At 37.0% G+C, this 26102-nt stretch overlaps 2 protein-coding genes across 4 annotated transcripts in view; one reads left to right on the forward strand and one right to left on the reverse strand.

Moving 5' to 3' along the window:
* Positions 1-1901: 1901 nt before the first annotated feature.
* On the forward strand, positions 1902-17249 carry LOC135200147 (bifunctional phosphoribosylaminoimidazole carboxylase/phosphoribosylaminoimidazole succinocarboxamide synthetase-like). The gene is made up of 9 exons (XM_064228492.1): positions 1902-2141; positions 10007-10234; positions 12099-12277; positions 12634-12841; positions 13102-13187; positions 13408-13518; positions 14038-14181; positions 14316-14481; positions 16969-17249. The coding sequence occupies exons 1-9, from the start codon at positions 2135-2137 to the stop codon at positions 17130-17132; spliced, it is 1293 nt and encodes a 430-aa protein (XP_064084562.1). The 5' UTR covers positions 1902-2134; the 3' UTR covers positions 17133-17249.
* Positions 17250-17349: 100 nt separating this feature from the next.
* The window catches only part of LOC135200146 (aarF domain-containing protein kinase 1-like), a 62899-nt gene continuing 54146 nt past the window's right edge, over positions 17350-26102 (reverse strand). For all 3 annotated transcript variants that reach the window (XM_064228489.1, XM_064228491.1, XM_064228490.1), the window contains exon 11: positions 17350-26051. In XM_064228489.1, coding sequence (XP_064084559.1) covers positions 25817-26051 — 235 coding nt within the window. In that variant the 3' untranslated portion in view covers positions 17350-25816. The remainder of the gene's footprint in view (positions 26052-26102) is intronic.

Consider the following 26102-nt stretch of genomic DNA (forward strand, 5'->3'; position numbering starts at 1 on the left):
TAAACAAATGCCAGAATTATCGTATAAAATGTACGATAGTTGGATCTGGTATCGTACATCGTACCAGAGGCTGTTTAATCGTACATGTACGATAATTATCGTACGAATGGCAGCCCTGGTCAACAGTGAACGTCCATTTCAGGAAGTTATAATATGACTGGAATGTCATGGTTTTATGCGATATCCTGTGTGTTTGCTTTTATGCATTAGGAAGATGAGTGTACCAGGGTGATCAGCCATGAGTGTTGCATGTAAATAGGCATATGTCCCGACGCAAGTGTATATATCTTCATAACATTTCAGTCAAGGTATATATGGTATTCTAAGGACCTTGATTTTAGTCATATTAACTTTATAAAATTGACGTTTACCATTCTATACAATGTCAGTAGGAAATATCTATAGCCCTTGGCAGGCAACATAAATATTGGCATAACATAAAACTTAACTACATACAGTGCGCCACGTGATGTGCACTGATGACAGCGTTCCAATCCCACGGGCTCACTCTCAAAGAAGATACCTTAAAATTCCTGCAGTTTCTGACCGAGGATTCAAATTCCCTGGAAATCATCCTCTTCTTCGCTTTTTCTGTGATACGCCTCTTCTCTTCTACGATTCTTCCATCGTCCAAATTAACGTTGAGAGCCAAGAGCAAATATGAAGAAATCATGATGTCATGACTACGAGAAAGATGTCTCTCATACATACATATACCTGTCGTTTTCAGATATATTTATTAGAGCTGGAATAGACCCATCGTGTACTGTATACATTATCTAAACGGATATCTTAGTTATTGCTCCGCGTCGGGCGTTTGCTTGGATATTGACTATTTCTATAGTATTTTGATTGTTCATTAATAATTTCCTGTTATTTTTTTGTCGGTCGCTGTAATTAACCCCTCAAGGGCTAGTACTAAACACGGCGAAATCCATCTGAACCCCAACCCCCTTCCTAGTGGCTTTCGTATTCGCAAGACCGTTCCTTGGAGTCCGTGAGGAGTTGTTACTTAGAAATACCAAATTCTGTAACTGAGCAGAAGAAATGAATAATTGGAATCGTTTCCCATAAGACTTCCTGGGAACCGGGAGGTCAGCGTGCTCCGGAATCAACCCCTGTATTGTTAAAGTTACTTAAGTTATTTATATATTCTTGTTCATAATTCTGATACTAATTGATTTTAAATAAACTACTGATATTTACTAGAGGGGAGACTAAAGCTGGCGCACTTTCGGATTTCTTGGTAGCTGATTATTACTTGTTGAATAGGTAGCAAGATCAGAGAGAGAGAGAGAGAGAGAGAGAGAGAGTCAGTGCAAAGCGTGGATTTTACATTTGTTTGCGGCTGTTTATCATTATCACCGGCCGTTGTAGATAATCGCAAACCAGCAGTCGTTTGCAGCCTAGAAGCAAGCTAGAACTCACAATTTTTTGCATTCAATTTTGAACTTGTTAAGAAACTAAAAGGTTAAAAAGTGTCGACTACTCTTTAAGATAAATAGTCCAAGTCTTTTCCTTTAAGATTCCGAAATACTAAAATGTTATTAATGATGACTTAGAATTAATATAATTAGTTCTATCTCAAATCAGTTCCTGTTGGCACCCATGCTTCTTACACGAGTAGATTGCCACACGAACAGCTCTTGCTATCCAAGTTCGTTTACAGTATAACATTCACGAATAGCTTCCCAGGTGCAAAATCATGGGAAATGAACATCGTTGTTGTATCATTTTTATGTTTTTATGTAAAGTCAAGAATAAACGACGTGATGAATGACTGATAAGATATGGGGATTTAGAAATCATTACCTGGCAACTCACAGCCGGCGTTTGCAGGGGGCGTGGTCTCGTAACCACTTGAAGGAAGCATGTGGGATCATAAATACTTAAGTAAATTAGTATCATTCTTTATCCATCATGCTTTCTAATATGCACGTTTAGTTTAGTCCTTTCAACTGATGTCATTAAGGTCGAAACGTAATTATTACTTTACGTAATGCAAAAGGGTAAGAATCGTGGTCAAAACCGCTCTTCTGGGTGGACGTCCAGTCAGCTAGGACAGGCTAGGAGTTGAGGAAGCCGCAGCTCATCCCTCCTCCACCCGCTGTTTCTACCTTGGTTTTACTCCACCATGGCACGTGAGTTTCTTTACAGCCTTTAATTTATTTCGCCATTCCACTTATATATGCTGTTGTCGGGTTTAAAAATTCTTCGTAAGATACGTTCACCGTTTTTTTAATGAGTGCAATTATTTTATAGTTCATTGCTGCAATGCTTGTTAAGCATAACTTAAGTGTATGGACCGAATACATTCTTTGGGAATTATTATGGTGATATTGGGGAAAAGGCCATATTGGTAAACACTGAAAGGAATTTATTCCTCGGTATTGTTAGGCCTATGCCTAATGACGAACTCGCAGTCTTGACCAACTTCAGTTTCGGTTGCCAATTAGGACAGAATTGCACAATTTCATGTCTTGTGTAAACTAGGTATCTGTCAAATGTCAAACTAGCATCTGTTCCAATTCTGTGGGTTTAAGCAGACGATAGTTCAGAAGCCTTTATATTAGGAAAGACACTCAAAATATGGCTAGGAAGCTCGAAATTGAAGGAAAGTGGCGCAAATTTGGTGTTTTAAATCATAATCGGCATTGCGTTTGAAATGGCAGTGCGTTGAAAATGCCATTAAGCACTTTACTGACAATAGCCTGCTGTCTTTAGCTTATGTAATATCTCGAATCTTGAGGGGTTGGTTTTTGAGTGACGTGGGAACTTTATTTAGATAGCCAATGTTATGTATGTATACATGTGATTTTAAGTACATCACAACTCATCAACCTTAATAAAAAAAAAAAAAACTATTCTAATGAACTTTTCAACAAAACATTTAAATCAGTCGGTCTATTAGTTCTCTGTGGAGACTATCGGTTCATGTACGAATAAATAAGCAGCCCGTACTATGTTCTCCGCTAACTACTACTGTTGTCTATACACTATTATTATAGTATATATACTCTAAGCTGCTTGGTTAAGTTTTTATATCTATTAGGATTTTTTGTCTTTTTTGAGAACTGGACAGTACTTAGTTTTGGTGAGTAGGATTTTGGTTTAAAAAATTTTGCTAAATATTTAAATTAATTTCTTTCGTATACGCTATGTTGTATTAAGGCCTTTTCAAAAGCAGTGATCATTTGGTTTTTGTTTACATCTACTGGTAGCTTGTGCTTTTACTTTTTCAATACTACAAAATTAGGTGGTTTTAGGCCTTCCATATTTCTTTACTGATTGATTGATTTATTTAGATTATGCAAATACTAACAGATTGTTTTAGAATATGCTAATACTAACAGATTGTTTTAGAATATGCAAATTACCCGGAGGATCTTGTTTACAATAATTCAACTATCGCAATGAAAATGTGTAATTGTGAGACATTACGGGTTAGTCACACAAAGTTAATTTTACATATTAAGCCCTCCCGAATAATCCATCCTTCATGTTGTTTTCTAAAACCTCACCATCTGCCGCTTCTTACTTCTCGTCCTGTAAGCTAGACAATTTTGGTCACGCAGACATTTTTATGATTTAAGTAGACTACCGAGGTGAATACTCCAGGAATTACGGGATTGTAGTCTCTCTCTCTCGCTCGGTATTGTAGTCTCTTCTCTCTCTGCTTCTCTCTCGGTCTCTCCTCTATCTCCCTCCCTTCCGTCCCTCTCTCCTTCTCTCTATCCTCTCTCTCTCTCTCTCTCAATGGGATTTAGTGCTGGATAACTTTTATTTTAGTGGGTAAATCTTGGTTAATCCATTAAAAGCAATTTAATGACCATTACCATTGTATTGTATTTTAAACTGTTGACTTAATATGCTTCTCTCTCTCTCTCTCTCTCTCTCTCTCTCTCTCTCTCTCTCTCTCTCTCTCTCTCTCTCTCTCTCTCTCTCTCTCTCTCTCTCTCTCTCTCTCTCTCTCTCTCTAAATGCGCAGTTTGCCTACAACGTCACATGCTAATGCATCTGTGTTTTAACTTGCATTTACGATGAGTATAAAGGCCTGTCCACACTAGGAAACATTGTTTGCGAACAATGTTTTCGAGCCGTTTGCAAAATGTTTTCCAGCTGTTTGCAAAATGTTTAAGCGCGGTTTGCAAACTGTTTGCAAACAAGCAAACTTTGTTTACAAACAATGTTTCCTAGTGTGGACAGGCCTTAACACAACCTGAGTTAATGGGAACTATACTCGGTTTTTTTTATATCTGTCCACCCGCTTGTGGTGTTTGCGTATGATAACACTGCGTCCCGGGCTTTAGATAGTAATGCTATGTGTAAGTTTTAGGTAAATAAAAGGATATTTGGGTGTACATTTGCAACTATAAAGTATTTTAATAATTTTTTTCGAAATAGGATATTGTTGTTATTGTTGAATGTCAGCTGAATGTAACTATCTAAAGCCCGGGACTCAGTGTTACCATACGCAAACACCACAGGCCGGTGGACAGATGGAAAAAAAACGAATATAGTGTTACATGATGTTCCCAACACATATAGTTATAAAACCCTATGTTCCGCGAGCCCTATATTAGGTTCAATGGGTGATTGTAGAATTAAATTGATGTAAAAATTCAATGGAAACATAATTTTTTAAAATATTGATTGGGTTAACTTAATCATCCTGGATCACGGAAAAGCATGGATTTTGTTTTATTTGCATTCAAAGATAATTTGCTTGATTTAAACTGATCAAATATTACCGCCAACTTAATCTGTTTCCATGTATAAGGTGCGGTAGCGTTAAAATTCCATGGTGCCAGCATTCCTGTTTCCGTGTGTGTGGTAAAAGCATTCATGGAAACACCAATTTTAATTATTTTAGTATAGTTTTGCTGCAGTCGCTACCGCAACAGTATACATGGAAATATACCTTCGCAGAGGAAATGATACGTTTTGGGTCACTGGTGGGTTGACCTGGTATTCTATAGACCTTGGGTCAGGTGACCGTATTATGCACATATACAAGCCACATGGCTCCCTCCGGGGGGAACATAGACTCACTCCGGGGGAAATATAGGCTGACAACCATGTTCTCTATACTGAAAGTTATAAAATGCTTGACAAGCGCCAAACGACTGGTTTAAAGCTCGAGCCTTACTGGCTGTGAGACTACATAATATAAGAAGATGGCTGCACGTTCACGGGAAGAGTAAATAGTTTAGTTTTCCTTCGGTTTGGCAGTGTATTTCTACGAGAGAGAGAGAGAGAGAGAAGAGAGAGAGAGAGACCGACCGATCTTCCGTAGTGGGTGTGGGACTATAGGTAGTTCAAAATAAAATAAAAATGCACAACCAAAACCATACTTTCTTAGATGTCAGTAGTACAGGGACCCACTAATTGCAAATTAAACTAAATCCTTAAGAGAGCAACCAGTGAAACAACAGACTGGGATTTCCCAACAACCACAACCTTTGTATCACTCAATTCACTACAGTAAAGCCGCCAAGGACTATCTCCTTCCGACCACACTTCCTTCTCCTTTAGTACTAACCCCTTCCCATCTTGACCTTTGCAAACGCCCACCCAGTCCCCAAAGACTACATGCCCCCATGATCTTATGATTAAAAACTAAGATATATGTCATTATCGTCCCGTAAGAGGGTTCCTCAACATCCGTTAAGGGCAAGACCCATCCTCAATCCGCTTGTCCCAGGGGAGCATAATACCCTCTTCCGTCCATCTATCTACTTTCTCAAACTCCCTTCTCTTCCGTTCATCTCATCCATTATCATAATTAATCTTATTCGTCAAATCTACTTTATTTCCCTCTTTGACGAACCCCTCTACTGTCCATTTGACTCCCACCAAACACTTATTCACGGAAGATCTCGCCCTACCAAGCAGGACTTTAATTGCCCTCGGCCACTGTAACGCCGCGCCGCCAAAATGTTAGCATTCGTGCGCAAATGAATTCAGTATTGTCAATTAGTTTCTCAGTCACTAAAGTAGTTACAGCAATTGTAACATCATCAATATTCAATTTTACATATTTTTCAACTTTACAAAAGATTTCGCTCCCGTCAAATGCAGTTATGACCCTTCCCTCACTCACTTTATCCACTAAATGTGAACCAAAAATTAATGGAACAACCTCTTGTCTTGCAAGCCCACCACAGGATACCTATTCATCTCCAGTTTAACAAATGGTAACCTCGAATGGGGAGCCCTTACACTTCTGAGGGGGGAAAGATGTTGGCTCATCACTCCCCAGTTTCTCGTTTCCCAGAATCGCATGGAGTTAAAGTACGACCCACCACATTACACTGGATTCCGGGAAGCAAACACTTGGTTTTCGGCCCATACAATAATGCGGCATGTTTGGGCCTCCACACCCATAACACGAACCCTTGAATTCATCAAAACTTCGCCTAACGAACTCTCTTGGCAAACCCACCCCCCACCCCCGCCCTCTTCCCCAACTATTGCTATACTCTTAACAGACTTGGGCCTAGATTTACTAACACCAGCCAGATCACTGAATGTATTGGAAATCAATATTCTCGCTCTATTAATAATTAAACTTATTGTCATTCTCTAAATTCCTGGTAGCCACTGCAGTGATGCACTGACTTGACTAGGCGTGCTATTCACAAATGATAACCTCACTTTGCGTTCCAGTCCAGGTAACCCTGTCAACCTTTTTGCAACATTATCTATCTGCTCCCCCATCCACCTTGAATAGAGTTAATTTCCTAAATGCTACAAAAGCTCCATCTTGTCACTATATAGATCTACCCATCTTTTAATTCCAAATACAAAGCCAATACATCACCCTCCAAAAACTAACGAATAAATGCAGCCATATCATTCTCTCTCGGAAGCCTACCGACCATTTTAACCTTTTTTTTTTAACCAAGTAATTAGCTTCATCTTCGCCCTTAAGGCTTAATCATATCAGTTTAGATTTTAATTTTAGTCTCATCTTAACCAAAATAACATGAATAATACATGACCAAAACCTCGCCTTATTAGACTTCAGTACAGAATACTAATTCCAAAACTAACTTCCAACCCAAAGAGAAACCTACGATACAACAGGTTTGGACGTCCCAACAACCACAACCTATGTAACCCTACCAAACACCCATGGACTCTCTCCTCCCGACCCCCCTTACTTTACCTATATCAAACCCCTTCCTTTCTTTACCTTTACAAACCCTCACCCAATCCCAAGGCCACAATGGGCCAACGGGTTTAGAGCAGTGACCTTAACCAAATATTGTATGAAGTGCCCGGTTGTCGACGTGTCATGGCCAGGATGGATTAGGGCGAGGGCCTAGAGAAAGTTAATGCATTGTATATTATAATTAAATTATTAATACTTGCTTTGAATTTGCCTTAAATTAAAATTTGTTTTTTTTTATATGTACCTTGGACAGTTTCTCAGTACTAAGAGATAGTTATCTCGTAATTAGTTCGAAAAACAAAATTATATATTTTTTAGTAACTCTTTCTATAACATTGATATTTTTTCCCATATTAAAGACCCAAACTGTATCATTTTACCGGCTATGTTAAAAGTTATGTGCTGGCACAGACAGGAACTCTTAGTACTTTGAGTTGTTAAAACTAGCTTGCATTTCCCAGTTACTGTACTGCATAATGCATTCGACTGATAACTTTGCTTACATGACTAGGTCACCACCTGGTCCGTCCATCTATCATGCCATCTTGTCATTCAAGATGACATCCAGGGGAATACGGGCTATATTCGCTAGAACATGTGATCTTTTTGTGCGTAACATAGGCTGATGTAACCTTCGATGTTGTGAGTGCGAGGCAGCATTGATATGGATCTATGCAAGGCATTATTATTACCCTATACTTGCGTAAACAGTCACGTTTGTTTTTAAATCTCATATTTGCCATTTTTTGTATTGGTTTCCTTTATTCTTTGTTATTACGGGGATCATTTTCATCTTGTTTCCTCTTAATATCATTCTTGTATCAACCTATCAGCATTATTATAAGTGCATTATATGGCTGAATGGTCGTTGATCAAACTGATGTCGCATCTGCTCCTAGACCAGTTTGTGTGTCGCATCAGCTCCTAGACCAGTTTGTGTGGCGGAAAAGATGGACTTAGCGGATTGTATATGCTTAACGTTGTTACTTGGTCAAAAACCGCTAAAAGCCTTACGTAAAAACTCCACAAAACTCCCTTTGCGGTTTTTAAATTACGGGAGATATCTCTCATCCCAGTTAATTATTAACGAGGATGACACACCAATATCATTAATGAATAGTGCCACAATTAAGTACTTTCACTTCTGAGCAGTCCTTGTAGACATGAACTCGGATCATAAATCGCTATACGAGATACGACAAGAGGTACGCGTCTCTCTCTCTCTCTCTCTCTCTCTCTCTCTCTCTCTCTCTCTCTCTCTCTCTCTCTCTCTCTCTCTCTCTCTCTCTCTCTCTCTCTCTCTCAAAATGTTGCGAGTACTCACGGGTTGATTTTCAGACCTTAGAGGACCGCTGTGTTATCTCGTTTCTAAGTTATTTGCATAACCTTAAAGTATGAACACAATTAAGGTTTATCAGATCAATTTGTATTCACCACCCATAAAACTGAAGCAGGAAAAATTAAATAAAATCGAGGGATATTGAAACGCATTAGATAATTTTACAGTTAAAATTAATGTAATAACTAAAACTTAAACATATCAAAGAGTAGTAACATATAAGTGACAAATAAAATTAATCACGCAATGGGAATTATAACTCAATGGCACTCAAATTAAACAAATTACGACAAAATTCAAAGAATCGGGGCTTCTAAATCCACTTTCACATCACTACACAACACTAGATGACAGGTCACCTCAAAAGCTGAGCCAAGAGGCTGTTCGTTCCGTCCCGCATTCTGGTTCTGGGTTTGTTGGGGAAAAGAGACAAGTTATACAATTACCACGGATGCAGAACTGACTGACAAGGTTTTTATGAACATAAAAAACTTTACAATAATTATCAAGTTCGTTGTCAAAAAAATTCCAAATATAATCGTGTGCAACTTTAACATATTTATTAAATGTAGTGAATTAATTGGTCTCAATACAATTTTGGGCGATGTCACGCCCATACAGTGTACTACGCACATAGGCATACACACACACTAGAGGGGCACGCAAATGAGCGATCAGAGGTGCGAACTACTATATTATACCCTTCCTTTCCCCTCCTCTTGACCTCTCCTAATGGCTTCTCTGGCGAGAGGCACAACAAGACCTAATAACACCTTCAACTCTTACCATACTTGATATGCGCATTACACTCACCAAGAGCAATTTCATATATATAAGGACAAATGGATTATCATAACTAAAACTAATTATACTGCGATACTAAAACGTCTACTGACGTTTGTGTAACAAAACTCCGTCTTTGTGTAAAACCATCTTTTCGGTGCTAATCGCACCACTACGTATTAGAACAAAACAAAATCAGATAAAATAATGTTAAGAGTGTCATTCTCGATTAGATGTGGTTCTTTCACCCTTATTATGTCATGCAATATAGACGTACATATTTTACAAAATATATGGGCATGCAAATATATTTGGTTTTCACATGAATACAAATACAATAACATATTTCCTGTCTGTTGATTACCTGACAGACGGCAATACGCAGTGGAAATAAATCGATAATTTCTTATGAGACAGACACTAATAACTATAATAAGAGACAGATAGCACGGAAACAAGTGAATACACTAAAACATTATTAAATAAAATGGTTGTGAGAGGAATTACTCACATTTTGTATCAAGTCGTTTTCGCAAAGGTTTTACAATTTGACTTTTAAGACGCGGAGAAAGTGTTGGTATTTATGGATTTTCAAAATTTCATAATGTCACCAGAGCATCATAATTTCCAGAATGTTACCAGATAGCCCATATTATCTCTCTCAATGGTGATTGATCACATTTTAAAAGTGTTTTCGTCTCCGACAGAACCGAGCAGGGTGACTGTTACCTTTTCCGAGCCCAACAAGGGTGAGGCCATCATCGAAGGAAAGACGAAAGTCGTTCACGCCATCGTCGGCGATCCAGCCCACGTCTTGGTACTGAACAAGGACCGCATCACCGCCGGAGATGGGGCAAGGGCTCACGACCTTGAAGGCAAGGCTGCCATATCCAATGCCACCAATGCCAAGGTGTTCAGCTTCCTCCAGCTGGCGGGTAAGCAGGAGCAAATGTTTTAAATCCCACTTTGATACTTATCATGGTCTGCTTTTCCAAGTTAAAAATTCATGCTCAATTTTACAGTAAAAATTTACACTTTAAATAATTTTAGTCAAAATTTATCTTTTTAAATTTTAGTCAAAATTATCCTTTTAAATTTTAAGTCAAAATTTATCCTTTTGAATTTTTAGTCAACATTTATCCTTTTAAATTTTCAGTCAACATTTATTCATTTAAATTTTCAGTCAAAATTTATTCAATCAAATTTTTAGTGTCAAAATTTATTCATTTTTAGTGTAAAAATTTATTCATTTTTAGTGTCAAAATTTATTCATTTTTAGAGTCAATTTATTCATATTTAGAGTCAAAACTTATTCATTTAAAATTTTAGAGTAAATATTTATTCATTTAAAACATGTTTAGTCAAAATTTTCAATTTTAAATTTTAGTCAAAATTTATTTCGTCAATTTATTCATTTAAATTTTAGTCAAAATATATTCGTTTACATTTTTTAGAGTCAAAATATATCATTTACATTTTTAGACAAAAATATTCATTACATTTTGATTAAAATATATTCATTTACATTTTTAGAGTCAAAATATATTCATTTACATTTTTAGAGTCAAAATATATTCATTTACATTTTTAGAGTCAAAAAATATTCATTTACATTTGTACGAAGTCACAATATATTCATTGAAATTTTTGAGTCAAAATAATTCATGACATTTTTAGAGTCAAAATATATTCATTTACATTTTTAGAGTCAAAAGTTATTCATTTACCATTTCTAAGCTGTCAAAATTTATTCATTTACATTGTTATGAGGTCAAATTTATTAGTCAAAATTATTCGTTGGAATTTTTAGAGTCAAAATTTATTCGTTGGAATTTTTCGAGTCAAAATTTATTCGTTGGAATGTTTCGAGTCAAAATTTTATTCGTTGGAATGTTTCGAGTCAAAATTTATTCGTTGGAATGTTTGAGTCAAAATTTATTCGTTGGAATGTTTTGAGTCAAAATTTATTCGTTGGAATGTTTCGAGTCAAAATTTATTCGTTGGAATGTTTCGAGTCAAAATTTATTCGTTGGAATGTTTCGAGTCAAAATTTATTCGTTGGAATGTTTCGAGTCAAAATTTATTCGTTTGGAATGTTTTGAGTCAAAATTTATTCGTTGGAATGTTTTGAGTCAAAATTTATTCGTTGGAATGTTTTGAGTCAAAATTTATTCGTTGGAATGTTTCGAGTCAAAATTTATTCGTTGGAATGTTTCGAGTCAAAATTTATTCGTTGGAATGTTTCGAGTCAAAATTCATTCGTTGGAATGTTTCGAGTCAAATTCATTCGTTGGAATGTTTCGAGTCACATGAATTATTGAATTCATATTGCAGGAGACCTTTTTGGCACGTCTCAAACCAAATCTCCCCATTTCATTGAATATTCATGACATGAGACCTCACACAGAAGGTTATTTTGATTTTTCAGCATCATCAAAATGTCATCTGTTCAGTTACCTGAGATCAATAACCTTGTAGGGGGTGAGTGCCACCAATGCACCCCCATACTGGGCACTGTATAGGCATTATGCAAGTTTCTTTGCAGCGTCCGTTCGTAACGTAGCTGCAACCCATTTCGTTCACTTTACTGTACCTCCATTCATATTCTCATTCTTCCATCTTGCTTTCCACCCTCTCATAACAAATATTTCATTGTGCAACAGAACATGTTTTCATTCTTATACCTTGAAAACCTTTTACCTCAATTTTCCCTTCAGCCTGAATGGCCTCATAACTTTCAGTGTTTTGCCTTTGGCTTTAATTTTAAATTCATACCCTAAAATCATTCGACTTCCCCAGGTATAAAAACCTCTTTTGTACAACTTTGTGGAGAAACCAGCTACAAATCTCGCAGGTGCCACATGATCCCCTTGGAGTGGGTCACTAGAAGGGTGGCCACAGGATCCTTCCTCAGGCGCCACACAGGTGTCAATGAAGGGTACAGGTTCACACCACCCAAGATGGAGACCTTTTACAAGGTGAGTTTGGCATCGGATGAAACTGGCCTTTTGCCAGCTGGGCTCTTGCTCAGACATGGAAATCACAAGGTGAGACCTGTTTACCAAGGAATTTTTTAGTTTTTAAAGTTGCTATGATAAGGGAGGATAAGTCTCGGGTTGAAGTTATGATGATGAAAGTTCTTTAATCAAGGTTTTGGAGATGAGTTAATGGATTAGTTTTCACAAAGTTTTGAAGTTGAGATTGGGCATTTCTATCAGATTTGAGGTGGAAAAGGGATGTTCTTTCATAAATATATTGATTGCTATTAGGATAATTTAAAGCTAAAATTACTTTTGTCACTAAACATAGATTTTAATGTCAAGTTTTTTGTCAGGATGATGAGAACCATGACCCCCAGTGGAGTGAGGAACAGATCTTGGAAACACGCTTGAATGTTGGAGGAGTTGTCATTGGCCGCAATGAGTACGACATCATGGCAAAAACAACTGTTGCTGTCTTTGAAATTTTGGAGAGAGCTTGGGCAGCTCTGGACTGTGCTCTTATTGATATGAAAATTGAATTTGGTATAGACAGTGAAACCAGTGAGTATGACCACATTTATATGTGCTTTTCACTGTGGTTATAGTTTTCCAAATTGTAGTAAATATTTTTAACCCTAAAAATAAAATAAAAGCCTGTATTTTGAGATTTATATTTTAATTTTCTATTTGCTACCTGATAAGATACTGGGCGCTTGATATCAGTTTATAAGTTTTAGGTGTATGGAGACCTTTAGTGTTAAATGAACTTTGCATTATACATTTACAGCTTAATTTGTACAATTTTTTTTTCTAAATGCCAGAGGAGATCCTAGTTTCTGACACGATTGACTCTGATTCATGGAGGTTGTGGCCATCTGGAGATAAAAGGCTCATGAAGGACAAGCAGGTAAATAAATCTAGACTTTTCCATTTCAGGTGACCAATAATGTCTTGCTTTGCTCTGCAGGGATGGTTTTTGCCAACATTGTGCAGTGTAATACATATATGGATGATATCCTTGGTAAATCTCAAAGAATTACAGTACACTGGTATAATCCTTGTGCTTAAGCATTAGTCAGTAGAAATGATTGATGAATATTCATTGTGTACAACTGATTCTTTGCTAGGTGTACCGGAACTTGGAGAAAGTAACTGAAGAAGGACTGAATCAGGTGAAACGTAATTTCCAGTGGGTTGCTGACAAGCTGGATTCCTTCATACCCACTCCTCGAGGCCTGGTAAGGCTAGAGTTCATGTAAATATGTCTTTGACAGTATTTTTTTTATATTAGTCATGTTTTCAAATAAAGTATAAATACTTTTAAATGATCTAGTAATGTAAATAGAGAATGTTTTAATCATGAAAACTGATCTGGGAGTGTGGCAGTTTTAATTTTTCAGAGGTCAGAAAAACCTGGATCCAGCATATGTTTCAACTGTCATTGGTGCTGCACATAAAGATTGTGAACATTGGTGGGTGGGTTTTAGTCAAAACCAGTAGAGAGGCCTTAGATGCCCTTGTATTCCGACTTGAAATTACTTTCATTTTATGTCCTTGCAAGAGAAGGTCGTACCAAAATAGTGTTAGCCAGTTGGATACATTTGGTGACTTTCCTGAACTTTGGATAATATAGCATTCCATCCCATTTTTCTCTGTATTTAAAATGTTAGTTGATAGCCATGATGTCTGAATGCTTAGCTTTTGAGAAAAATCATAATTTAGTGTCTCCCCCCCAACCCGTTTTTTCCCCTTTGTAGGTTGTAGTGCTTATGGGTTCCCCGTCTGATGCTGGACATTGCGAAAAGATCAGAGATCACTGCAGGAAGCTTGGAGTGCCCTGTGAACTCCGTGTCACCTCGGCTCACAAGGGAACGGAAGAAACGTTGGCCATAATTGCCCGGGTGAGTCATAAGACTGATAAATTTGTGAATGTGTCAACAATAGTTGTGCTTTTACAGTCTTGATCACACTGAACTGAATTTATTTATTTATTTATTTTATTTTAAATATTTATTTTTTATTTATTTTTTTACAGTATGAAGGCATGGCTATCCCTATTGTATTCATTGCTGTTGCGGGTAGAAGCAATGGTCTAGGGCCTGTCACTTGTGCCAATACTAGTTACCCTGTCATAAACTGCCCACCATTGAGACCTGAGGAAGCTTCAAGAGACATTTGGTCTTCACTTAGTTTGCCTTCGGGTAAGTCATAAAGTAACGTTTTTGTTCTCAAATGTATCTTTCACAATTTGGTTTATTTTGTTTAAGCAGTCCTATATAAAATGGGTAGTGTGTGTGTGAAGTTTTAGGAAAAATTTATCATTGGAGTGATGTTAATGCAACAGTGTTCTAGAATTGCAAAGTTACACTAATTCCATTTTGTAACAAACTGAATGGGTGATAACATTGGTTAATTTCCATTCACAGTAATAATAAGAAAAATGTATTAGTCTGATTAATCATACATTGCCTAGCTTCATGCAATGAAATACCATCCACGAAATCCAATTGTTAAGGATATAAAAGCTCGCTATGCTTGCCCAGATCTCTTATTACATCCTAATAATACAGGATAGTGTACGGGGAAGGGAGGAGGGCACCCGTATGCCGAGAGGTTTCGCATGAAAATAGTTATAAAAAATGTACATACCAAACCAATTAATCTTATGTACATGAATTGCAATTTAGAAAAGAGTATGATAAAAAGCTAGCCGAGATATCAAGAGAGAGGATATGATGATTTCTGATCAGAAATCAATGCTCTGAAAATAAGCAATATTTAGTAAGTAAAACAAGCATTCATTCATTCAAACTTTGCAGTGGGGCTTTAAGTATAAAAGTGGTTTTTAATCGACACAAGGGAAAGTATGGAGGCCAACATCTCGGCAGCATGAAGACCTTGACCCCATAACAAAAAAACTAATGTTCAAAATGTATGAAGAATGTTTATCATGAGGATGAAGATGAGTAACTGCATGCTTCCTTCCTAGAGACAGTTCATGGCAGCAGCAATCTGTACCAACAAAAATGCATCAAAGATTTTTATGGCTGACAGTATCTACATAAAATCTGGTGTATGTAGTGGCACCTTTGCATTCTAACTGGAAGTATGAAGGTGAGCTCCGTCATGAAGGCTAGCAAAGAGAAGACAGCATGCACTTCATGCATCCTTAGCATTAACAAATCAACTGCCGACTCGTCCCATATGGAGGAATAGTATAATGGAGAATTTTATTCCAGTTTGTTGAAGAGAAGATTTGACTGTAAACTGGACCAAGGAGGAGGAAAAGTTCTAAACAGAAAAATTGGCCAGTCAAGTACGTATTTATGACATGAGGATTGAAGTATGTAAATGACATGTAGGGCAAAAGAGATCCAGATAGATGGCCAGCGCTGAAAGAGAGAAATTTGTTGGGTAAGGAGCTGTCGGATACAACATGAGGAGGCAAGGGTCTGCAAAAAGGAGACTACCATTAGTAGTGAAAGGGCCATTTTTATGGCAGAGAACTTGTCTGTCCAAAGCAATATAGTCTACTAGCAAGAGAGTTGAAGTTTGTAGTTGGAGTACTTACCTGATACAGTACATCAACAAGCTTTGCCCCCTTCCTGTAAAGGTTAGTGGTAGATGCCAACAAGGTTTGGCAATATCAGCACAGCTGCAACTAGCTGAGAGCCTCTATTTTTAAGACAAAGCTGGTAATAGTCATACATAGTAAAGTTGGAAGCTGGGTTGCCTGGGAAATTTTATGATAGTTTGGGACAAATTGACAACTAATCCAAGAAGTCTGTGAACCACTCCTGCTGGGGACAGTGTCAAATTAAATATTTCATGAATTTGATTTAGCCCAAAATTTGCAAGGTCTTTCCAAGTTAGTCTGAAGATTGTAAAGACTTGGACAACCAGACATCCCAAAGCTGCAACACCACATCCAGGGTCCATGCCAAGACGAGCAATAAACTGAAAACCTGGTGATGTGACATTTGCCAGAAAGAATGAGTTGAGACAGATGTGGTTTGAGAATGTACACTGAGGATTTTTCGATCACATCTGAACAGCATTTGTTGGTGCAACTAAGATTCACTGTTAAATTTAAGGCAACCGAAGTGTGGTGCTGTTTTGTGAGGTTAGGATTAAAATTACTTCCCTTTTTTTTTTATAAAATTTTTGAAAGAATTCTTAAGGAAACTTTTGTACATATATATATTTTGCTCTTATAAAGTAAGAATAGTGCTGCCTACACTTGTGGCATTTTATCTTTCTAGATAGTGATAGATTCTTTTCACCTTGCCTGTTATCTTTAACTATGTATTGAATTACATTGCACCACAACCCTTGCGTCTTTCGCTTGGCTGTCCAACTAATATGTTTTAACTCTTCCTCCTTTAAAACTCCGTCCCGCTAACCTTATTTAGTATAAAATTAAGCTATATCCTTTAATCTCGTTATGCACGCTAGCTTTCATTCATTGCCCCAATTGTTGGTTTTACTAAAATAGAGCACTTTACCATAAACCCCTTTATTTGCTTTTTGCAAAGTAGTCTGAATAATTAAATTGTCCCTGCTCCAATTTTTAAGCAGTTTCAAAGCCCTATAAATGCCAACCTTAATTCATAAGAAATTGGACTTTAAAGCATGGTTAAGCTATTGCACTCCCTCTGTAATATGGATTTTTTTTATGGCATCTGCAGGTATGGGGTGTGGAACTGTACTGTATCCTGAGGCAGCTGCACAGAGTGCAGCTTCAATACTTGCTCTCAATGACCATGTGATCTGGTCAAAGATAAGAGCTAAGCAACTCAATCTGTGGATCTCTCTGAAGATGGCTGACCAGAAGATGTGTGAAACCAATTGAAGCTTCTCCAGGATGTCAAATGAAAATGGTTAATTTTGTATAAAATAATGACCATTGCAAATTTGGAATATGCTTGTACTAAAGTCTTTGATTTGTTAAATATAATGTTACAACTTTTGTATCTGCTTGCCATTCCTTGTAAACTGAAGATCCTGATAGAGGTAAAAATTAATGATTTTATATTATCAAAATAATTTTATTTTGTGAATAACAAAGAAACTATTTAACCATCTTAAAACCTAGTAAATTCTATATGTACATAAATTGCGCAGAAAAAACAAAAACTGAGATTGAGCTTACATTCAAGGACCAAGAGAAGAGTACATAAATCCCATATTTAAATTTTTTGTACATTGTTGTTCTAATAACTGCATGAGAGCCTGAACCATTTTTTAAAATGCTGCAATTACTCACTCCTAATGTATAATATTAACACAGTCTTAAGAATGTGAAACATGATTATCTTGCCAGTTCAGAGAAGAAATACTTAAATTTACATTGAAGTTTGCAGTATGTGTGTGTGTGTGTGTGTGGCCTTACAACAAGAAGCACCATATATAATTTTAAAACTCAATGCACCAGGTCTTAATTGGAAACCCAAACATCAATCACTAAATCTGGAAACATAAAAACATTAAATTTCCAGGACAATGAAATATTCTTGACAATTCCAGTTATTAAATTCCCAAGAACAATGAAATATTCTTGACCATTCTGGTAGAGTACTACATTGTCCTAAAATGGGTTCCTTTCAGCAAGAAACTACTTGACTGTAATGATAAAACCAAACTTTGAGATATTGTTCATTACTGCTATACACACCCTTTGTCATAACCTTAAAGGCCTGTCCACACGAGCGGGCCTGATCGGCGTACTCCGGGGTTGACGGGCAAATTCTGGCGGGCTTACCCGTGAATGTTGTACACACAGTTGAGGCAATGGAGAGGTGGGCGGGCCCGACAATGCCAGTACGTAGTGTGTTCAGTGCGGTACGATAAACATGGTGCCTACCGCAAAGAAGATAGTGTAGCACAATAATTGCTTTGTGTGTGATGAAAACGAAGAGAATGCGGTGCAAAGAATGGCTCGGTAAAAGAAATGTAGTATATGGTTAACGTATGTCTGCCAGGGTCAAAGCTCAAGCCATCGGGCACCACCATGGTGATTTTGCTACAAGACCCATCTGGCAATTTGATGGTTTGCCCGTTAAGAGGGGAGGTCCGCCGACCAGGCCCGGTCTTGTGGACAGGCCTTAAGCCCTGTCCCCACACTATCAGGCACTGCCCAACGGGCAAACGCTGTTCCCATAACCTGTTCCAGTATACTACTGACTGACCGAGTGTGGGGCCAGAACGATGAGATTGTCTGGTAACACTGAAGCTGCTTCAGAAGTGAGAAATTATTACATCTGGAAGTGCCTGACAGGCATGCTCTCTTGTGTGGACAGGCCTTTACATACAGGGGTTCCCATCTGAGTTCAGCGAACAAATTTACATTTTTTAATTGACTTAAAATATTCGTGACCATATTAAATTACTGCACAGTTCTATACTAAAGTAACTTTTGTACAACCTGCTATCACATAATTTAATAATCACCCTGCTTATCTGCAGAAGTTTTGGTGTACAGTATATTAAAACCAAAATTACATTAAAAAAAAAAATTCATACGTTGGGGGGATAATCCAAATTAGCTTGCATCTATGTACTAACACAATTCTTGCTGGATCTGTGAGTTTTATATACAGAATTTGCAGGTCTGTTGCTGGATCTGAGTTTTATACAGAATTTGCATGTCTGAAAAAACATTTTAAGTACAGTGCCTCTGAAATAAGTACATTGCCTTTGAAATATGGATGGAAAGAACAGTACATGACTCCATAGTTAAACTTTGGCCAGTTTTTTATAATCTACCCTTACATAACATCAAGCTAAGTTAAAATTAATTTGTAATACTATGCTGCACAACAGCTGACCACACTAAACCTGTAATGTAAATTAGCACTAAGTTAAATTAAAATGCAGGGTACAAAGCATATATATATGCAGTGGTGTATAGAGTCATGTGTCTAACACCCAGTGTTTGCCCAATAGCCTCCTACCGTCTGAAATAAATAGTTTGTTTTTCAGATCTCCATTTAAATGAATTTTTCCATTAACTTGAAATTTCAAGATACATTTCCAGTTGGAGTTTTCAGTTATACATTGCCAATTCTAACTTTATGACCTACTCTGCCTAAACATACAGTTTTTGTATGTTCTCATAGCCATAATGTAATAAAAAAAAAAATAAATAAAGCTTTAAAGCATATGTAATAATGTGTACGTACTGTGATGGTAAAAAAAATTAATCTAAGAATGCTAAATTTCCCGACTACATTATACTAAAACCACTTTAAGCTAAACTGCAAAATGGGAAAATAAAAACATAAACTAACAGTGATACCTAGTGTAAAAATATGCAGAAAACAGTTGGCTGAAAATTAAACACACAAATATAAATGTAGAAAAAATTGGTCAAAAATAAAACCGTTCTAATGTTACTAGTTTCTGAAAGTTTGAAAGGACTATACTAAGCCTTACCTAGCCCTGACCTGATGAATATTAAAATACACCAGAATTTACAGCTTTGAGCAATTTTCCACTCCGTTTTTATTTTCTAGGAGTTTGAATAATCCTGCATTTTCTGATCCTGGCTAATTTATTCACCTTTGATGTCTTAAAACTTTTTAACTCTCTTTTCTTATTTGCATTAGATAGTAAAAACTACAGGAAAAGATCAGCAATATCAAGAGTACGTACATATCACTTAGGCAAGAAGTGACAGGAGCTTAATTTCAAATGTCAAATTAAACCTTACTGAGGTTCGGATGGCAGCACAGGGCATGCAAAATTGTTCATACAGTACGTCCTGAATGTTGTACTAATGTTAATTCACTTAGATGTGCCTAAATGGAAGACAGTCTGTAAAACTAAAGCTACAAAAGATGGTTATTCTTTACCAATAACTGCTTTAATACCCTTTTTCTGATTGCCTAGCAAGACACAAAGTGACTTCTTGTCACAATTACCATATGATATAGTGAAGGACTTGTTCTCAAAATCTGAGTCACCCAAGGCTAAAACTTATGGTTATAAAAGAAGAAAGAGCACATTTACAACAGCACTGAAAAAATTTACACAATTTACCTAGTGCTTTTGTGCATCTTATATTTACATGCAAATACTAGTTACTATATTGTACTGATTTGTCTTTTTTCTAGCTGGCTTTGGCTGTATAGCTTTGAAAGCATATGGATCTGGCCCAAACCACTGGATCACTTATATTGCATACAGGTCTTGCTAAATGAAATGACATAAATGATGTCACAGAGTGAAGGGCACAATGATTGCCACATGCTAGAAAGCTGGGAGGGGTTCATACTATAATATACATCTACACATGAAATTAGGTTACATCTAAGGCCTGTCCAACTAGTGGGAATGCCCGTCGGGCACTTCCAGTTATATTTATATTTTCTCTCTTCTGAAGCAGTGTTACCAGGCAATCTCATCGTTCTGGCTCCATACCTGGTCAGTCAGTATAGTGGAACGGGTTATGGGAAGAGTTTTTGCCTGTCGCGCAGTGTCTGCTAGTGTGGACTGGGCATTATAAAATGGATTCCAAAACCTTTACTTAGAGTAACAAATTAACTTAAAAATCCACCAAAATTTCATTTTCAATTAAAAAATAAGAATAAAATAGCTAAATTCTCCCTTTGGTAATTTTTTCATACAATAGGTGTAGATGGTTTCCAAAATATTTAGAACAGGAAAGATGAAGATATATTTAGAACAATGAGGACGAGGATGATTTAATACATTTAATACACAAGACCAAGTCCTTATTGGTCTCTCATATGCCTAGCATGAAGATTTGCTCTTGAATAAAATGTGAAAACTGGGGCAAGGTCAAAGTTTAAAAAGTTGGACAGCTAGGTGGGATGGGGCCAAAGGGAATAAATTAATAAGTGAAAGGCAGAAAGCAATACAGCTGGAGCTGAAGACCTGATACACAATAATACTATTCATAAGGCATAAAAAAATTTCTTTACATTTTATTGAACATTTAACTAATTAGCTGTTTGCTCTAAAGAGAAAATGATGATAAAAATGGCCATTTACAGCTACAGCACCACCACAAGACTAAAAAAATATGGTTCTAAGATGATGAGGTAGCAGGCTTGTTTGGGAATCTGTCTACTGCACCTACATTACAAACTTAGCACTAACTGCATTTAGTAGGCCCTCAGCAAAACAAGTATTTGAAGAACTGTAAAAACTAATACTATTGCACTTTGTAAGCTTTCAAAATATGACATTTTTGTCGACATAAGCTCTTTTAATATTATTTCATATATGCCTAATCTTGTAGTCCAGCAACTCCAGACACACCACAATAACAGAAAACACTTCCCCATCAGCAAGGCACACCCTGTGAACAAGTCATTCTCATGTGTATAGTCTTGTAACAAAAGGATAAGTTTGTATCAACAGATCATTTTCATTGACAAAAGTTACCCCTGTTTTACTCAGATCCCATCAGTATGCACTGCCTGAGTAGAAATAGAAACTTGAGAGAAAAGGCTTCATAATATGTAGCTAATTTTCACCACAGAACTGCAGTAGGCATGTTTTTGAGTGATTATGATTAGGCAAGAGTCCTCAAGACTAACATGATGTTATGAAGTGAGTTGAAATCTTTGTTACTAAGGTCTTTGTTTGTAAATTCTAGAATTTCTTTTACACATGGCTGAAGCAAATAGGTTGAACGAACCAGCTTCATAAGACAAAGCTGCAATTACCCTGGAATGCTATGGCTTATGAGAAGAAAGAGTATTTTTTGAGGATGAGGGACAAGAAATAGGAGGGTATTACCTCAATAAGGACAGTTATGGCTTGGCCTGCTGCCACAGTAAGTCCATTTGAACAAAATTGAAGACATTAAAGAACTTACCTACCAAGTCCCTTAAACTTCATACATGTCCTGGGTGATCCCATCAAAGTATAATATTTATAATAATAGTTTCAAGTTTCAGGTTATATGTCCCTTATAAAAGCTACTGAACATCATTATGCTTAACTCATATAAGATGCTTGTACCATTAACAGTTAGCCAAAAGGATACAGACTTTAGACTTCCCAGTTGTAGCAGAAGAAAAAAAGGCGCAAACCTCCTTCAGAGTAACACTTTGTCTTCACAAGATACAATCTTAAGGGTCTGACAGGGTATAAGGTAAGGCTCTTTTCTTTCCCCTCAATAGTTAGTAGAGAGAGAACCACAAAATATGGCACAGCTCGAGCCAGTGCTAGCATGACCACTGACTTTAAAGTTAGTCTCCATTGAGATGATTTATCTGGAGATTCAAGTACTGGGGGTGACAAATACTTAGTACTAAGATTATGTTCCAATACAGATGCTTTAGTTGTCTACAAGGAGTATAACTATCAACGCCTTGACACATTTGAGTTTTCTTGAAGAACTATGTACGTAGTATGTTTTCTTGAAGAATTTCAATCAATTCCTCTAGTTTCAAACACCTGGGATATGGTAGAAAGATCTGTAACCTTAAATGGATGAAAAGATTACCTCCTTTATCACTTCAAATACAGTTTAAAGTCTGCTACTATGGGAATACATGTAGAGGCATTGAGGGGATCCCAACAGTGCCACCAGTTAAAGAATACCCTCCCGTTGGCTTAGTAAAGTCTTGTTGTACAGGTTCTTCCTGTTCTGGCAATAACCTCAGCTGCTATCTCAAACAGCACTCCCTTAAAGAGGTATCCTTGGATAACCTCCAAATGTAATAGTTGAGATGGTCTATGTTCTAGTAATATCTCCTGTTTACCAGAAGTGACAATAGGTTTGGCACAATTCCTGCTGGGGCCAAAGTGGAGCAATCATTGTCACTGTCGATTTGAATGATCTTTTGTTTAGGACCAGCCTATTCAGGCAAAATGAAGAAAATGCATTTGCCTTAAGGCTGTCCAAGGGGATCACGAGGCCACTGTTAATCCAGACTACCAGATCTGAGGAGACTTAGCAATAATTTGCCAGCTTTTCTCTGTGGCAAGATGTCAAAAGATCTAACATAAAGACCACCGCAATTTCTAGTAGATCTCTGGATGGAATGACCAACCAGATGTGATACCCACACTGCTATTAGAAAATGGTTCTTCCTTCTAAGAAAGTCTATGTCATTCCTCTTCCTTGGAACATATCTGGAGAATATGGTTGTGTTCCTGTCCTTGGCCCATATTAGGACCTCTATAACAGCTGGCACATGGTAAGAGATTTTTTTACCTTTTCATTTTTCATTATGACCACTATTGTTGCATTGTCTGATATGATGCTAAATACTTTGCCTTCTAAGAGGCCTGACAAACTTATTGGTGATATTTGCACAACTGTCAAATCTAGGAGATTTATATGGAGATTCCTCTCCTAATCTTACCAAAAATTGGCCTCTCTTAATCTTACCAAAAATTGGATATCATCTAATCTGACAAATGAGCTTCCCACTCTCCTCTCAACGCTTCTGTGCAGGAGCAGGTCTGAAGACAATAGGGGTTAAGGGAACCCATCACAATAGGATGTTGGTATTCGTCCAACAACTTATATTCAAAAGTCATGAGCTATACAAGCTTTTCTAACAATCACATGTGGTCTAGTACTCTTTTTCCATACCTCTGAAGGGAGACCTGGCATCTGCAGAAACTCCCGGGCCTATTATTCCAGTGAAATTTGTAGACCTATTAACAGCCAAACGAAGAGACAAAACTGGTAAACCTTCATCTTATTATTATTTCAATAGATGAAACCTATTCACAAAGAACAAGCACATAGGGGGCCACTGACTAAAATTCAAACTTCCAAAGAATGTTGGTTTCAACCTCCCACCACAGATCCAAAACAGTAGTATTAATGGATCTTGATACAGAACCAGTAATTATTCATCAGCCTGGGGGAGGGAAACCCACAACATCTGAGCGGCAAGCCACGACTCTAGCCACCATACCTGAAATATATCCTGGAGAGATGTACTTGAACTCTGAAATAAGCATCTCAAGATTGACAGATGCTAGGAAGTCTCCCTTCATGATGGACCTACAGACAGAGGTTGTTGTTACAATTCGGATGGAAGAAAGGATCCAGTAAAAGTAAAAAGGACTGAGCTCAGTTACTGGCAATGGTAAAAGCCTAAAAGATCGCCTGTCAATTCCTCTAAAGCTCACTGGAGCCTCTTGAATCTCTAGTACTCATGACTACTTGTCAATGTTGACTAACTTTGCTTATTTTATTACAAGAACAATATAACTCATTACTGCTGCCTGAAACTGGAATATTTCCATCACCAGCATGACTATAAGGCCACAAGAGCAACCTGAAGCTGGTAGGTGGTGGTTCTTTATTCTGCCAGCACTCTTGAGAGGTGATAAAGTGATCTACTTTTAAAAAAGAAGAAATGTGGCTTTAGGAGGCAACATGAAAATGTATTACCTACATTTGTTCTGAAACAGCTGAAACAATGTTATGTCATGGTGTGGCAACTTGGTTAGGCAAATCAGCAACTGGCTCTGCTAACACAGTAGTCATGGTAAGTAGTAGACCCTCCAGAGGAACATCCCTATAGACCTTTGCAGTAGACCTGGCTCACTGCAATAGCATTGACTGCTGAACCTGAAGAGGTTTTAGAGGAGTCTGAAGATGACATACTCCACCCCTTTAGAGATTCTATACCTTTGCCTCCAACCATAAAAATCCTTTGTGATTATGGCAAATCCTTAGACACTTATCTTGTTAGCTCAAAAGAACATACTTGGCCCACCAAGTATACTGTGCAATAAATGGGGATCTTTTCCTAAATTTGCTAACCTATGGTAACAATGAGAACCTTTCATAAATATCTGTCAACTCTTCAACATGGTAGAACATCAAACAAGAAACAGCAATATTCGAACTGTGATGAATACTGCAATTACTAAAGACTTATTGTAGATGTGTAAAGAAAAAGTTATAGAAAACAAATATTCCATACCAAATGACAGTAATAAGCTAAAAAGGTAAACTCAAAATTAAAGAGATAGTTGTTAAAGCAGATGGCAGTAGAGCACTTATATAATGGTCATCAATGTCACTTCTAACAGACACTTACAGAAAACCAACATGTTGCCTTCTCACTTCAAGTGCTACCTACAAGAAAATAGTAATTTATTCATGGGAGAGGAAAGGAAGATAGTGAACATTAGATAACATAGATTAATGGATGTAAATGAATTATGAATACTGTACTATATAAGTTATGAGAGCTGTAAATATATGAACATTTGTTAAACACACAAGAGAATGACTCGTTCAAAGTAGTGTTGTGGTGCCTGGATGTATGCTTGGCAAATGAGTGCTTTCTTCTATGAACTGTGGTGTGTGTGTGTCTGATGCTGAGGGACTGCAGGATTAAGTATAAGTAAACTGGTTGCATTTGTGTTTAAAAACATCTATATTTGGAAAACCTTGTAACAAAATAAGAAACCATTTACAACTTATGGTAAATAAATATTTACTACACTTTGTTATAAAAAGAACAAAAATAAAATACTAGTATACTAATACTAACAACAACTACAATATATACAAATTAATATTTATCATAAAAATTTTAGCTTGATTCCATCTTTGGAACTTAGCCAATTTTCTTGAATGTACTTATTAATGCTAGACCTGAGATACCACAGATAAATAGTATAGACAGAAATTTTGAACTGCTCCCAAAATTCACCCAAGTTTGCTCTGATGCTGCAACCCAATGAATTGCAAAGGAGTCGCTGATGAGAGAAGACGCTCTTGATGCAATACCTTGACATTGTGATGAAAGATTTCATGCTGTAAAGAAATAAGTTATTTCAAAATCAAAAAAATGCAATTAATAACAGC

Source organism: Macrobrachium nipponense, chromosome 26 (assembly GCF_015104395.2).
Source record: "Macrobrachium nipponense isolate FS-2020 chromosome 26, ASM1510439v2, whole genome shotgun sequence".
NCBI classification, from domain to species: Eukaryota; Metazoa; Arthropoda; class Malacostraca; order Decapoda; family Palaemonidae; genus Macrobrachium; species Macrobrachium nipponense.

Coding starts and splice junctions, on each gene's coding strand:
- LOC135200147 (XM_064228492.1), top strand. Junction 12,278..12,633: donor AGATGGAGACCTTTTACAAG/GTGAGTTTGGCA, acceptor GTTTTTTGTCAG/GATGATGAGAACCATGACCC. Junction 14,482..16,968: donor TTCACTTAGTTTGCCTTCGG/GTAAGTCATAAA, acceptor TGGCATCTGCAG/GTATGGGGTGTGGAACTGTA.